The 13,602-nt window shown below is 40.3% G+C and overlaps 1 protein-coding gene across 4 annotated transcripts in view; it reads right to left on the minus strand.

The window, feature by feature from the left end:
• Nucleotides 1-349: 349 nt before the first annotated feature.
• The window catches only part of gdap1l1 (ganglioside induced differentiation associated protein 1-like 1), an 81,851-nt gene continuing 68,598 nt past the window's right edge, over nucleotides 350-13,602 (minus strand). For 3 of the 4 annotated variants that reach the window (XM_059978750.1, XM_059978753.1, XM_059978751.1), the window contains 3 exons: nucleotides 6,142-6,236; nucleotides 2,918-3,032; nucleotides 350-693 (listed from right to left, as the gene is read on the minus strand). In XM_059978750.1, the coding sequence (XP_059834733.1) occupies nucleotides 350-693; nucleotides 2,918-3,032; nucleotides 6,142-6,236 (554 nt within the window). The remainder of the gene's footprint in view (nucleotides 694-2,917; nucleotides 3,033-6,141; nucleotides 6,237-13,602) is intronic. The other variant, XM_059978754.1, reaches the window with a different exon arrangement.

Genomic DNA, 13,602 nt, shown 5'->3' on the forward strand with positions numbered 1-13,602 from the left:
TCACTGCAGCCTGTTTATATCTAAATTCTGTCCATAGGGCAGGACTTGGCTGGATTTTTAGATTTTAGAATGGGAATATACAATGCAATTTTCTAATTGTCGCTTGATTGGCTAATTGGTGGTACTTATGAAGTTTAGTGAAGTGCTGGCCTGATGTTTGCATGGAAAATCAAAACCATTTTTTTAAAAAGAAACAGCAGTTAAATTATATATGTGCTGTATAATATACCATCCTACTGCATGGAATGTTAACAGTACTACAGAATTCACCTAGTGAAATTATTCACATATTTTAAAACATTCCATAATATCACACATTACATAGGCCACAGAATTACATTTACTATTGTTACATGTACTTTTTCTTGAGATACCAATAAGCAAAATATCCCATTCCACCTAGGGTTCCCATTAAAAATGAGGCACCAAAGAAAGAAGGTGGTTTTCTTTTCACAAGGCGGAAAGCATTAGGTAAAACAGCTGACAGCAATGTGGTGTGTATGTCTCCTAAAACCTTTCGAAATGCAGTACGCTTCTGCACTCTCTCAAAATATGCTTGCAAATTGGGTCGATCTGCATTTCCCCAGTACTTTTTTGCAAGCCCCAGGAACCTGAGGCGATGTAACGTTGCTCCAAGGGATATATCAGCTAAGGTAAAATCTGATCCACACAACCAGCTTTCGCACTTCTGGCCTAGAACACAAAGGGATATGAATTATTGCAAGAAATCTTGCCTTTCAAACTAAAATATTACACTCCACTTATTTCATATGGCAACATCTGAACATAAAGTAACATTTTTAAAGATGATGCTAAATAAACAAATCAAGCATATTTTCTAGCATTGACCCTAACTTGTTTTGAAATGGCAGGTATATAATACTGAGAAACTCATTTAAATTTAAATAATTGCTAAATGGAGTTAGCTGAGGTTGTTCAAGAAAAAACCCTGAAATGAGTGAATCATGGTGGAAGAATGCAGATTACTCATTTGGCAACACACACACAATGCTGGTGGAACACAACAAGCCAGGCAGCATCTATAGGGAGAAGCGCTGTCAACATTTCGGGCCGAGACCCTTTGTCGTTTGTCAGGTTGGAATGTATTATAAGACCATAAAATATATTAGCAGAATTTGGCCATTTGATCCATCAAGTCAGCTCTACAATACCAGTGTAAAATGCACAATCAAACCATCATGAACAGCATTCACAAACAGTTACTAAATTTAATAAACATCTGTTTTATTTATCAAACAAAATCATGACAATTTTGTCATCAGAATATAAACTGTAGTAATGTCAGCTGTTCAGATTCAACCATAATAGATGGTCTATGTCTTTTAGTTAATTTACACTTTGAAAGGGTGAGTTTTAAGTTATTCTGCATGATTGCAGTGCATTTTCTTCTCTCTAGGGTCTTGTAAATCATTCTATAACCAACATAACATGACAGATCAATCTTTCCAGTTCTGCTTTTCTACCGAGCTCCCCGGGTGCTTGTGTGCTGCTCCAGTCTCCCACATCTACAGTCTTTTGTGTCATCACTTTTTTATTATTGAGCTTGAGGAGGCTATCTTCAGTTGTGATTCATCTTTTTGTACAAAAAAATAATTGTTAATGGTTCCCACCTCTTACTTATACCCATCTCCACAGAGGTCACCCAATAACCTAAATCAAACACCATTTCTGTGTTATTCTCTGATTTTGTGACCTTTAGATATGGAGTCAACTTTCTGTGATAAATATCTCTATAAACACAACCTTTATCTATTCTATTGAAATAATTCTTCAACATTGTTAATAATTAGTTATCATCTTCAGCCAGGTGAACTTAGTCATCACTGTAGCCACTTGATAAACACTTTATTCCTTCCAGAAGCACTATTTTGTTTTCTCAGTCACTGATATACTCTATTTGAAAAGTGTTTGTTAAGCATCACTTTAACCTTTTTTTCCATAGAAAAAGAGATTCCACATCTTAGAGGAGGAATATTCCACTGCTTTAACTGTCATCCTGTCTGTCTCTTCTTGCCTAGTTTATTATACTTTTGGTTCTAACTTCTTAAGATTAAGTTCTAGAATTAAATAACTGATTCCAAGCAACTCAGCACCCTTAGCCTCCACCTATTCTTGCTGAAGCCTGTTGAGCCCAAGCCTCCTTAGGCGATCCACTTGCACTTCACTTTTTTAAAAAATTGGCCCTTGCTAAGCTACTAATAATCCAAATAATCTCCTGCTCTGCAGAAAAGTCCCAACAGGACCTGTTTACTTTTTAAAACTGGTGCATAACGTCTACAAGGACCTGTCTCCAACTCTCTCCACAATCTCTCCTGCTCAACAGACAATCCAAACAGGCCCGACTCTTGTGGTGGTGAAGATCTCAGGTTCTCCAGGAGACTAGAGTTGATGGTTTAGGTTTGAGACCCTAATGTCAACTTCCCTTCAGAGATGCTGCTTGACCCACTTATTTCCTCTAGCTTCTTGTTTATTGCACCAGATTCCAGCATCTGCAATCTCTTGTGTCTCTCAGGAAAAAGCATGACTTTTATATGGGATGGTTTTATATGAATTATGATGTGCAAGACATCACAGTTGCCCAGGATGAGCAGAGCACACTAATGGGTCTTTACACCAGGGCTCATAAGGATATGGCCTCTTTTGCTATGTTTAAGAGAACACTAAATAACTTGATTGGCGAATTGTGTGTATTTTATGTTTTTGAAACAAAACCAAGAAGCACTTTGGCCACTTAAAACAATTACGATAAAGAATACTAAAATACATTGAAATTCATTTAACAATCAATTGCTGTTGTAAATATTAATTTTACAGTTTTCCTGTCAGATATATTTTAAAATTTATCATTCTCATATTATTATTTAACGGCAAGTACTTCATTTTCACAATGTCATACCTGCAAGTTCATGTTTCTTCTGTTCAAGCTCTGCTTCCACTTGATCTAAAACTTTCCCTAATTCAGTAAGAATTTTCTTCAAGTTGTTCACGTCGTCGTGGTCCAGTATCTTGGTCTACAGAGAATGTGAAAGAGACGGAGTGTTAATGCGAATCAATCTTATCCGGTAACAGCAAAACTACTTGTTTCGTTCATTTTGACTAGTGGCATGGGTGAGCTCTGTGTATTGTGCAACTAGTTGATAGGGCTGTTGAACTGGGCAAAGCAGCCCATTTATGCTCTCACACGCCAGAAGCTGTTTACTAACCTCAAACTGGTGATGTAAGAAATTCCTAATGAAAGAGTTGGCTATTTTCCGTTATTACTCTTATCCAATAGTAATAATAATATCTTTTATCAAGAAGAGTGTTTGAATAAATCCCCGAGTTCTTTGCTTTTTCAAATGTTAAATGAGTAAAAGCATTGATGGGGGACAGTCATTATTGAGAAGTCTGTTGCTACCATTGTGCAATGCATATGCAGGTGAAAAACATGGATTTGGTGAAAACTATGCTGTCAAACACATATACTGCAGCAAACTCTTAAAGCTCTGTATCAAACTCTGATACAGTGGGGCCCATTTGAGAGGAGTACTAGGGAGAGTGACTATCAAGGCACAAAGGATCTGCTATCTGATTTCCAGCATTCGCAGATTTTCTCTTGTTTGCTTTATGTTACCCATGCTTGCTTTTTAACATACAGCAGAATTCTGCAACTTCAGTGGCCATTTTATTAGGTACAGCAAGCTGCCTCCCTTTATCCTTGGTTGATCCATGAAAATAACTGTAGCTCTAGTGACAAACCAAATTAACCTAGTACATAACAGCATTGAAGCAAGTGTGAAGGTGTTGTGTGTTTACTGCTTGACAGTTCCAGTGCCCATTAGTAGACATGCTACAACTGCTGTTCCTACAGTTCTGTAACTATAGCACGTCTAGTAATGGAATCCTGATCTTCAGAGGCTCTAGATAAAAGGTTCCCAACCATTTTTATGCCATGGACTAATGCCATTAAGCAAGGGGATCCCAGGTTGAGAATACTTGCTTAAGAGGATGAATTTTGGCAGCTTTGGGCATAATGACCCAAGAATGGCTGTATCCTCCCTGTGTGGGTGGCAGTGGTCAGTGTGTTCAGCTGATAATACAAGGAAAGGCTGAGAGAGAATAAATGATGTATTCCTAAGAGAAGATATCAGGTTTGTGCTCTGAGGAGCTACTGCCATAAATCATCCTCAATCGATGGTACTGTCGAAGAGAAAAACAATACCCACAGTGCTGTGCCACTTGTACATTAGTATTCTGTAAGGGGCAGGATCTCTGGGCTGTTCTGATTCGGAAGCTTTATCTCTGTTTTGATGAGTGTGGCAGTACTCTGAGCTTCAACTGTAGCAGGTATGGAAGCTGAGACGTTAACCGTGAGTCACCTCATCACGTAGTCTGTGCATAGAGTTGTCTGTGTTTTCCAAGCCTGATAGCACGGATTTCAAGTTCAAGCTAGTATGAAATTTTGCCATCAGATTCTTTGTGCTCCTTGACTTTGTAAAGTATTCAAAAAATCTGTATCCAACAGACTTAGACCATCAGACATGTGCAATGAAAGGTTATTTATGGACTGTTCTATCTAGGTTTTCATCCGAGACCCTGAAATCAGTACCTGTGTACAACCCGTGGTTTGGCTGTCTTTTACATTTTCTCCATACAGTATATTTCTCAGAATCTGAACTGATGCCATAAGGTGTAAAAAGCGCAATTGATATAACAAGTTAGCATCCTTAACATTACTGATGGAAAGTTAATTTGTTTTCCTATTGTTTTGGTAAAAGTAGTTTATGACAATGCAAACAACACACATGTCACGAAGGGTCTCGGCCCAAAACGTCGACAGCGCTTCTCCTTATAGATGCTGCCTGGCCTGCTGTGTTCCACCAGCATTTTGTGTGTGTTGTTGTTTGAATTTCCAGCATCTGTTATGACAATGCAATTCTATTTTGCTGGGAATAATGTCTGCTTTACTTTATGCCAGATTCAGTGATGGGCTTGAAATTTGATTCTGTCTCACGTTCAAAATGAAACAAACATATAACCATCACAATGTAACTGAAGGTTTGTCGTACCTGGGGCCAATCTGAAGTGATTTTAATTTAAATTAAAATGAAAGAATTGTGTGAAAACTCCCCACAGTCATTTTTAATGCAAATAACTACCACAAATCCTGGGTTCACCCTGTCCTATTGGCTACAGAAACCCAGCAGAGGGGGCAACCCTGGAATACCACAACATTGATTCCAGAACCCTTGAAATAAATTACCACCTGATCAAACATGGGCAAGGAAGTTTCCTATTGATTACAAATTTGTGTCCTCAATATGTTCTCTTTCATAGAGTCACGGAATTAGACAGCATGGAAACAGGCTATTTACCCCATCTCATCCATGCTAGCCGAGTTGCCTACCTGAGGTGATCCTACTTGCTTGCCTGTATTCCTCAATCTTTTCTATCATGTACCTATCAAAATGTTTTTTAAACATAATTTTACCTGGCTCTACCACTTCTTCTAGCACTTTGCTCTACAAAGTGTGTGTGGGGGGAAATGTTTGTTTCCTTTAAATTACCCCACTACCAACTAATGTCCTTTAGTTTTAGATTCTCCTAGCTTGAGGAGGATAAAGGACTGACCTACCTACCTAGGCCTGTCATGATTTTATATCCCTTGGTAAGATCACCCCTCTGTTTCTTATGCTCCAGGGAAAAAGCCCCAAACTATCCATTCTCTCCATTCGTCTCAAGTCCTCCTGTCCAGATAACATCCATATTGGGCAACATTAAAAAAGAAGCCTTAAAAGTGGCAGGGGTACTGAATGAACTGTGATGTTCTCAGTAGAAGGAATGTCCATCATCAGGGTGATTTGTTACACCAATGAGCTGGCCAAACCCTGACAATCGTGGGTGTTCAGAGGGAAGTGAGTGAACCAATAGGAGGGATAAACTTGGTTAGCACCCTCACCTGTGCCAGACATATCAGTCCATGACAGCAGTGGTAGAAGTCACCATCATGCAATCATATTCTGAAATACTTTCTACAATTATGCTAAATCTGACAGACTCAGAACTGATCTGCTTAACCTGAAAAGTAGAAGGTTGATATCCAAAACAAAACATGCTGAAAGAGAACTTGTTTTCTGTTACCATTAGTTTTTTTTGTTTGGAAAGATATGGCTCTGTGAGTTGAGGTTGTTCTTGGTCGAGCTTCATCAGTTCTGAAGCAGTATTTACTAAATGCCCTGTGAAAGGAAAGGAAAAGAATTTTTTAAATATCACACCTTATTCAGTGCAGTAAAACAAATTCATTATAGAATGAAACCATTCCTTTTAGCAGATACTGTTACTTACCTATGAAAACAGGTACTTAATTACTATTTATCCAAACAGAGGTTTGAAATCCTAACAATACCAGGACAAACTGTGGATATATACTTAAGTAGTCATTACTTTTTCGTTGATAATATCAAGTGCTGTGCTTTGAAGCAAAATCTTAGAGCAATTTTTCTCAAAAATACAATTGATTGAGAGAGAGAAATGGTTTTATTTGAGCATCTCATCTGATGTTCAAATTTATTACAGTAATTATTGGCTACCTATCCACAGAGCATACGAATGACAAGTATCAGCTTATATTGAATGAGATCACAACAGAATTGTATGGCTATAAAATTTAGTATTCTAGTTAATGCTTTTTTTTACAATAAGGCCTGTTCTGTTCTCATTGCATTTCACCTAATAAAAAGGTTCCTACACAGTAAAACACTGCAATACTGCAAAATTGAAGTCTTTTAAGTAGTTGAATAACATGTTATTTGGGAAAAATCTGCCCTAAACCTGTATGTTACTGACATAGAATATGTAAATCATTATTTACAGGTTAGGCCTGGTAAAAGTTGTTTTTTTAAAAATTTATTTGAAAAAGATACTAGACACTAGAAGACACTAGAATTCTACAGCACAGTACAGGCCCGTTGGCCCTCGATGTTGTGCCGACCCATATATTCCTTTAAAAAAAGTACTAAACCCACACTAACCCATAATCCTCTATTTTTCTTTCATCCATGTGCCTGTCCAAGAGGCTCTTAAATACCGCTAATGTTTTCGCCTCCACCACTGTCCCTGGCAAGTCATTCCAGGCACTCACAACCCTCTGTGTAAAAAAACTTACCCCTGATGTCTCCCCTAAACCTCCCTCCCGTAACTTTGTACATATGCCCTCTGGTGTTTACTATTGGTACTCTGGGAAACAGGTACTAGCTATCCACCCTATCTATGCCTCTCATAATCTTGTAGACCTCTATCAAGTCCCCTCTCATTCTTCTATACTCCGAAGAGAGAAGTCCCAGCTCTGCTAACCTTGCTTTATATGACTTGTTCTCCAAACCAGGCAACATCCTGTTAAATCTCCTCTTCACCCTCTACATAGCTTCCACATCCTTCCTATAATGAGGTGACCAGAATTGAACACAATACTCTTAAGTGCGGTCTCACCAGAGATTTGTAGAGTTGCAATATGACCTCTCTACTCTTGAACTCAATCCCCCTGTTAATGAAGCCTAGCATCCCATAGGCCTTCTTAACTACCCTATCAAACGGCTCAGCGACCTTGAGGGATGTATGGATTTGAACCCCAAGGTCCCTTTGTTCATCCACACTCTTAAGTCACTGACCATTAATCCTGTACTCAGTCTTCTGGTTTGTCCTTCCAAAATGCATCATCTCACACTTATCCGGATTGAACTCCATCTACCACTTTTCTGCCCAACTCTGCAGCCTGTCTATATCCTCTTGTAACCTTCGACAACCTACAGCTCCATCCACAACTCCTCCAATCTTTGTGTCATCAGCAAACTTACTCACCCATCCTTCTGCCTCTTCATCCAGGTCATTTATAAAAATCACAAAGAGCAGGGGTCTCGGGACAGATCTTCACGGCACTCCACTAGTCACCGACCTCCAGGCAGAATACAACTTCCACAACTACCCTCTGCTTTCTTCCTGTAAGCCAATTTTTTTTTATCCAAACAGCCAAGGTTCCACTGATCCCAGGCTTCATGACTTTCTGGATGAGTCTCTCATGGGGGACCTTGTCAAATGCCTTGCTAGAAACCATGTAGACCACGTGTACCCTACCCTCATCAATTTCTTTTGTTACCTCTTCAAAAAACTCGATTAGGCTCATGAGGCACAATCTTCCCTTCACAAAGCCATGTTGACTATCCTTGAGTAGACTGTACTTCTCCAAATGCTCGTAGATCCTATTCTTAAGAATCCTTTCCAATAGTTTGCAGACCCTACCTTTTTTAAACAAGGGAACTACATTTGCCATTTTCCAGTCCTCCAGTACCCCCACCACCACCCCCGCAGTCAAAGAGGATTCAAAGATCATAGCTACTGCTCCAGCGATCTCTTCTCTCACTTTCCTGGGATATATCATGTCTGGCCCTGGGGACTTATCAATCTTGATGTTAAAAGCATGTTTTTTTTCAATAATAATTGATATTCAGTAAAGTTTCAAGACTTTGATTTGTTTCCTTGATGCAAAGAATGTCAGTTTTGTTTTTTAAATTCTCTTTACTCTTTAAATTTGAGGTATTATTAGTAGATTCTACATTGCAATGTTTCATCAATCAAGTGATGACGACAGAAAGCGCAGGGAGTTCCCAAAATCTTCACATTTTAAAAAGAAGAGGTGGATATATGAGAGAACACCTACAATTATGTGGCTCTTGTTACTTCCCTGTCAATCACATTAACTGGCCTAGGTAGTCCTTCCCACATACCTCAGTAATCTGCATCTCAATTTACAGTTCTTTCTCTGGCAGGGAAGACTGGCAGTTAGGAACAGGCAACGTCGTACAGAAATAGCTCCTTGTGTGGGTGTGAAGGTCATTATGAAATCAAATTTCTATGTTACAGAGTCATTCCAATCCCACCACTAGTGACAGACATCAAATGTGGCAGTCAATCAGTTTTAAAAGCAAGTTTTTTAAATTATGCAAATGAATGAATGTTGCTGAATGTTTTTTGGACTGGTCGTCCATGCACATAGTTTTTCTCTGTGGAAAGGAGAAATCATATCTACACTGTGTATTTTTGCAGGTGACTGAGTTTTACAGTTACCTTTTACTGACAGGGTGGATAGTTGTTAAATTTCATCTTCCAAAGAAGAAACCTAGTCCCCAACATTGGGATAGTGTGGGTAGTTGAATTAAAGTTCATATCTCCACATCTGCCAAAATGAGATGCTTCAGTATTACCTCCTACCCAGAGGCTTCAGTTCATGCCTTTGCACAGGGTTTCTTCCATTCCCCTTCTCCTTTCTTGACACCGCAGCTTTGGTGATAGGTAATCAATATGCAAAACTGGTTTTGGATCATTATATTGTTTGGAACAATCATCTCATACTCGTGCACCTACATAAGCAGTCTACCAAGGAATATAATTACCCTGGAGATGATTTGGTGGCATATTTATTTTGCTGTTCTGGAATTTAGCTCATGAAGTTGGATTGATAAGTCCAGAAACTATGCAGGAGGTGATACTTTATTATTTATACTACAACACCTAAAGATTTCTATTACACTATCAACAATGTGCATGCAAATTCCTACCTGGATTAAAATGCCAAACTAAATGCCAGGCCTTCTTTACCATATTAGAAATGAAATGAAAATGTGCTTCATTTAGCTTCCACAGATGAAAGCAACAAATAACAGCTAGTAATAACAAAGAACATAATTTCTAGATGGCTTTGCACTTATACTCATATCAAAGAAAACAGACAGGGTCCAATAAATGAAAATAAAATATTCTGCAGGTACTGGAAATCTGAAACAAAACCAGAAAATGCTAGAAGAACTCAGCTGGCAAGGAAACACTTGAGGACAGAAAAACAGTTAATGTTTCAAGTTAGATGAGCAGACCTGCTGCTATTTGATTGTGTTCCAATGCTGATTCATGAGCCCAGTGAGAGAAATGCATTCTTCCCGCAGTTTTCCCAGCAGTGAAATCTTTTAACCAAATCTGCTTCAATTTCAACCCAATGCATGTTCAATGACTTTAATAAAAAGAAACGACTCGAAGGACAGAGGAAAGTTTTGATGCACACAGCTTATGAAATAAGGAAAGTAAGCTTACAGCAAAGCTAGAAATTGGTAGGTATGACACAGATATTACAGATTCATGGTTGAAAGTAGATCACAGTAGGGAGCTAAACATCCAAGGATACATATCCTATTGAAAAGACAGGTGGGTGGACAGAAGGGTGGAGTGGTCCTGTTGGTAAAAAAAAATGAAATCATATCCTTAGAAAGAAATACAGAATCCTTGTGAGTAGAGTTAAGATACTGCAAGGGTAAAAAGACTGATGGGGTTATATACAGTCCTCCGTGTAGTAGCCCGGGTCTGGCATACAAATTACACTGAGAGATAGAAAAGGCATGATCAAAGGGCAATGGGGGATTTCAATATGCGAGTAGATTGGGAAAACTCAGGCTGGTGCTGGATCCCAAGAGAAGGAACTTGTGGAGTGCCTGAAAGATGCCATCTTTGAGCAGCTTGTGGTTAAGTCCACTAGAGAAAAGAGAATTCTGGATTTGGTGTTGCGCAGTGGACCAGATTTGATTAGGAAGCTGAAGGTAAAGGAACATAACCATAATATGATAGAAAACAAACAAGAGAAAATCTGCAGATGCTGGAAATCCAAGCAACACACACAAAATGCTGGAGGAACTCAGCAGGCCAGGCAGCATCTATGGAAAGTAGGTACAGTTGACATTTCGGGCTGAATCCCTTCAGCAGGACTGGAGAAAAAAAGCTGAGGAGGAGATCTAAAAGGTGGGGATGGGGAGAGAGAAACACCAGGCGATAGGTGAAACTTGGAGGGGGAGGGATGAAGCAAAGAGCTAGGAAGTTGATTGGTGAAAGAGATGGAGGAAAAAAAGAGGGGGGGGGCACCAGAGAGAGACGATGGGCAGGCAAGGAGATAACACGAGAGAGGGACAAGGGGATAGGAATGGTGAAGGGGAGGTGGGGTTGTGGAGGTATTACTGGAAGTTTGAGAAATCGATGTTCATGCCATCAGGTTGGAGGCAACCCAAACAGAATATAATGTTGTTCCTCCAAACTAAATGTGGCCTTATCCCAACATTGTAGGAGGCTATAAATGGACATATCGGAATGGGAATGGTAAGTGTATTTAAAATGGTTGGCCACTGGGAGATCCTGCTTGTTCTGGTAGCTGCTCGGCGAAGTGTTCCCCAATCTTCGACGGGTCTCACTGATATACAAGAGGTCACACCGGGAGCACTGAACACAGTATATGACCCCCACAGACTCACAGGTGATGTGTCGCCTCACCTGGAAGGACTGTATGGGGCCTTGAATGGTAGTGAGGCAGGAGTGTAGGGGCAGGTGAAGCACTTGTCCCCCTTCCAAGGATAAGTGCCAGGAGGGAGATCAGTGGGGAGGGGTGAATGGACAAGGGAGTCTTGTAGGGAGCGATCCTTGCGGAAAGCAGGAAGTTGGGGGGGGGGAGGGGAAAATGTCTTTGGTGGTGGGATCCGATTGGAAGTGGTGGAAGTTTCAGAGAATTATATGCTGGATGTGGAAGCTGGTGGGGTGGTAGGTGAGGACACGAGGAACCCTATCCCTGGTAGCATGGCAGAAGGATGGGATAAGAGCAGAGGTGTGTGAAATGGAAGAGATGCAGTTAGAGGGCAGTGTTGATGTTGGAGAAAGGGAAGCCCCCTTCTTTGAAAAAGGGGGACATCTCCTTCGTTCTAGAATGAAAAGCCTCATCCTGAAAGCAGATGTGGCAGAGACGGAGGAATTGAGAGAAGAGGATGGTGTTTTTACAAGTAGCCAAGTGGGACAAGGCATTGTATAGGTAGCTGTGAGAGTCTGTAGATTTATAATAGATAGCGGTTGGGGTCACATGTTGTGTTTGGTGCTCTTGGTGTGGCCTCTTGTATATCAGTGATACCTGACATAGATTGGGAGACCACTTCACTGAGCATCTATGCTGCTTCAGGCAGAACAAGTGGGATCTCCCAGTGGTCACCCATTCTAATTCCACTTCCCATTCCCATTCCAATATGTCCATCCAGGGCCTCCTCTACTGTCAGGATAAGGCCACACTTAGGTTGGAGGAACAACACCTTATATTCTGTTTGGGTAACCTCCAACCTGATGGCATGAACATCAATTTCTCAAACTTCCTGTAATATCTCCACTACCCACCCCCCCCCCAACTTCACCATTTCCTATCCCCTTGTCCCTCTCTCATGTTATCTCCTTATCTCATCACCTCCCTCTGGTACTCCCCTCCCTTCTTTTTTCTTCCATGGCCTTCTATCTCTTTCACCAATCAACTTCCTAGCTCCTTGCTTCATCCCTCCCCCTCCAAGTTTCACCCATCGCCTGGTGTTTCTCTCTCCCCTCCCCCACCTTTCAAATCTGCTCCTCAACTTTTTATCTCCAGTCCTGCCGAAGTGTTTCGGCCTGAAACGTTGACTGTACTTTTTTCCTTAATGTGATCGAATTTGCCCTGCAGTTTGAGAAGGAGAAACTAAAATTAAATGGATTGGTATCACATTTGAGTAAAAGTAACTACAAAAACATGAGCGAGGAGTTGATTGGAAGAGGACACTAACAGGTGTGACAGTAGAGCAGCAATGGATGGAGTTTCATGGACTAATTCAGATGATGCCGGATCAGTTTACCAAAGAATTAGAATTCTAAAGGAAAGATAATGGAACTGTGGCTGACAAGGGAAGTCAAAGTCAGCCAAAAAGTAACAGAGAGGACATCCAATAGAGCAAAAATTAAAGGGAAGCTATAGGACTGAAAAGCTTTTTAAAAATGAACAGAAGGCAACTAAAAATTAAGGAGAGAAAAGAGTAAATATGTAGGTAAGCTAGCCAATAATAAGAAATGACACCAACATGGTTTTCAGATATATATACTAAGAGTAAAACAAAGGCAAGAGTGGTCAATTGGACCACTGAAAAATAATGCTGGAGAGGTAGTAGTGGGGAACAAAGAAATGATGAACAAACTGAATAAGTATTTTGTGTCAGTTTTCACTGTGGAGGGCATGAGCAACATGCCTGAAATCCGAGAGTATCAGGGCTGAAGTGAGTGCTCTCACTATTATGAAGAAGACAGTGCCTGGGAAGCTGATAGGTGAAAAGGCAGTTAAGTCTCCTGAACCAGATAGACTACATCCCAAGGTTCTGAAAGAGGTAGATGAAGAGATTGTGGAAGAATGATAAGTAATCTTTCAAGAATTATGAGATACCGGAATGGTTCCAGAGGACTGAAAAATTGCAAATGTCACTCCACTCTTCAAGAAGAGAACAAACCCCCAACCCCAGTTCTACTGCTCACAAACATAGAAGAGGCAACTTACAGGCAACAATTAACTTATTAACGCACACTTCTTTGGGATATGGACCGAAACCAGGGGAAATGTATATCTTCGCAGCAGAATGGAAACTTCATACGGACAGCACCTGGATTGAACTTGTGTCTCCGGCGCCGCAAGGCAGCCGCTCTACTAGCCACAGAACCGCACTAGCCAAATATTGAAGGGCTTAAATG

Source organism: Hypanus sabinus, chromosome 9, assembly GCF_030144855.1.
Source record: "Hypanus sabinus isolate sHypSab1 chromosome 9, sHypSab1.hap1, whole genome shotgun sequence".
Lineage (NCBI taxonomy): Eukaryota > Metazoa > Chordata > Chondrichthyes > Myliobatiformes > Dasyatidae > Hypanus > Hypanus sabinus.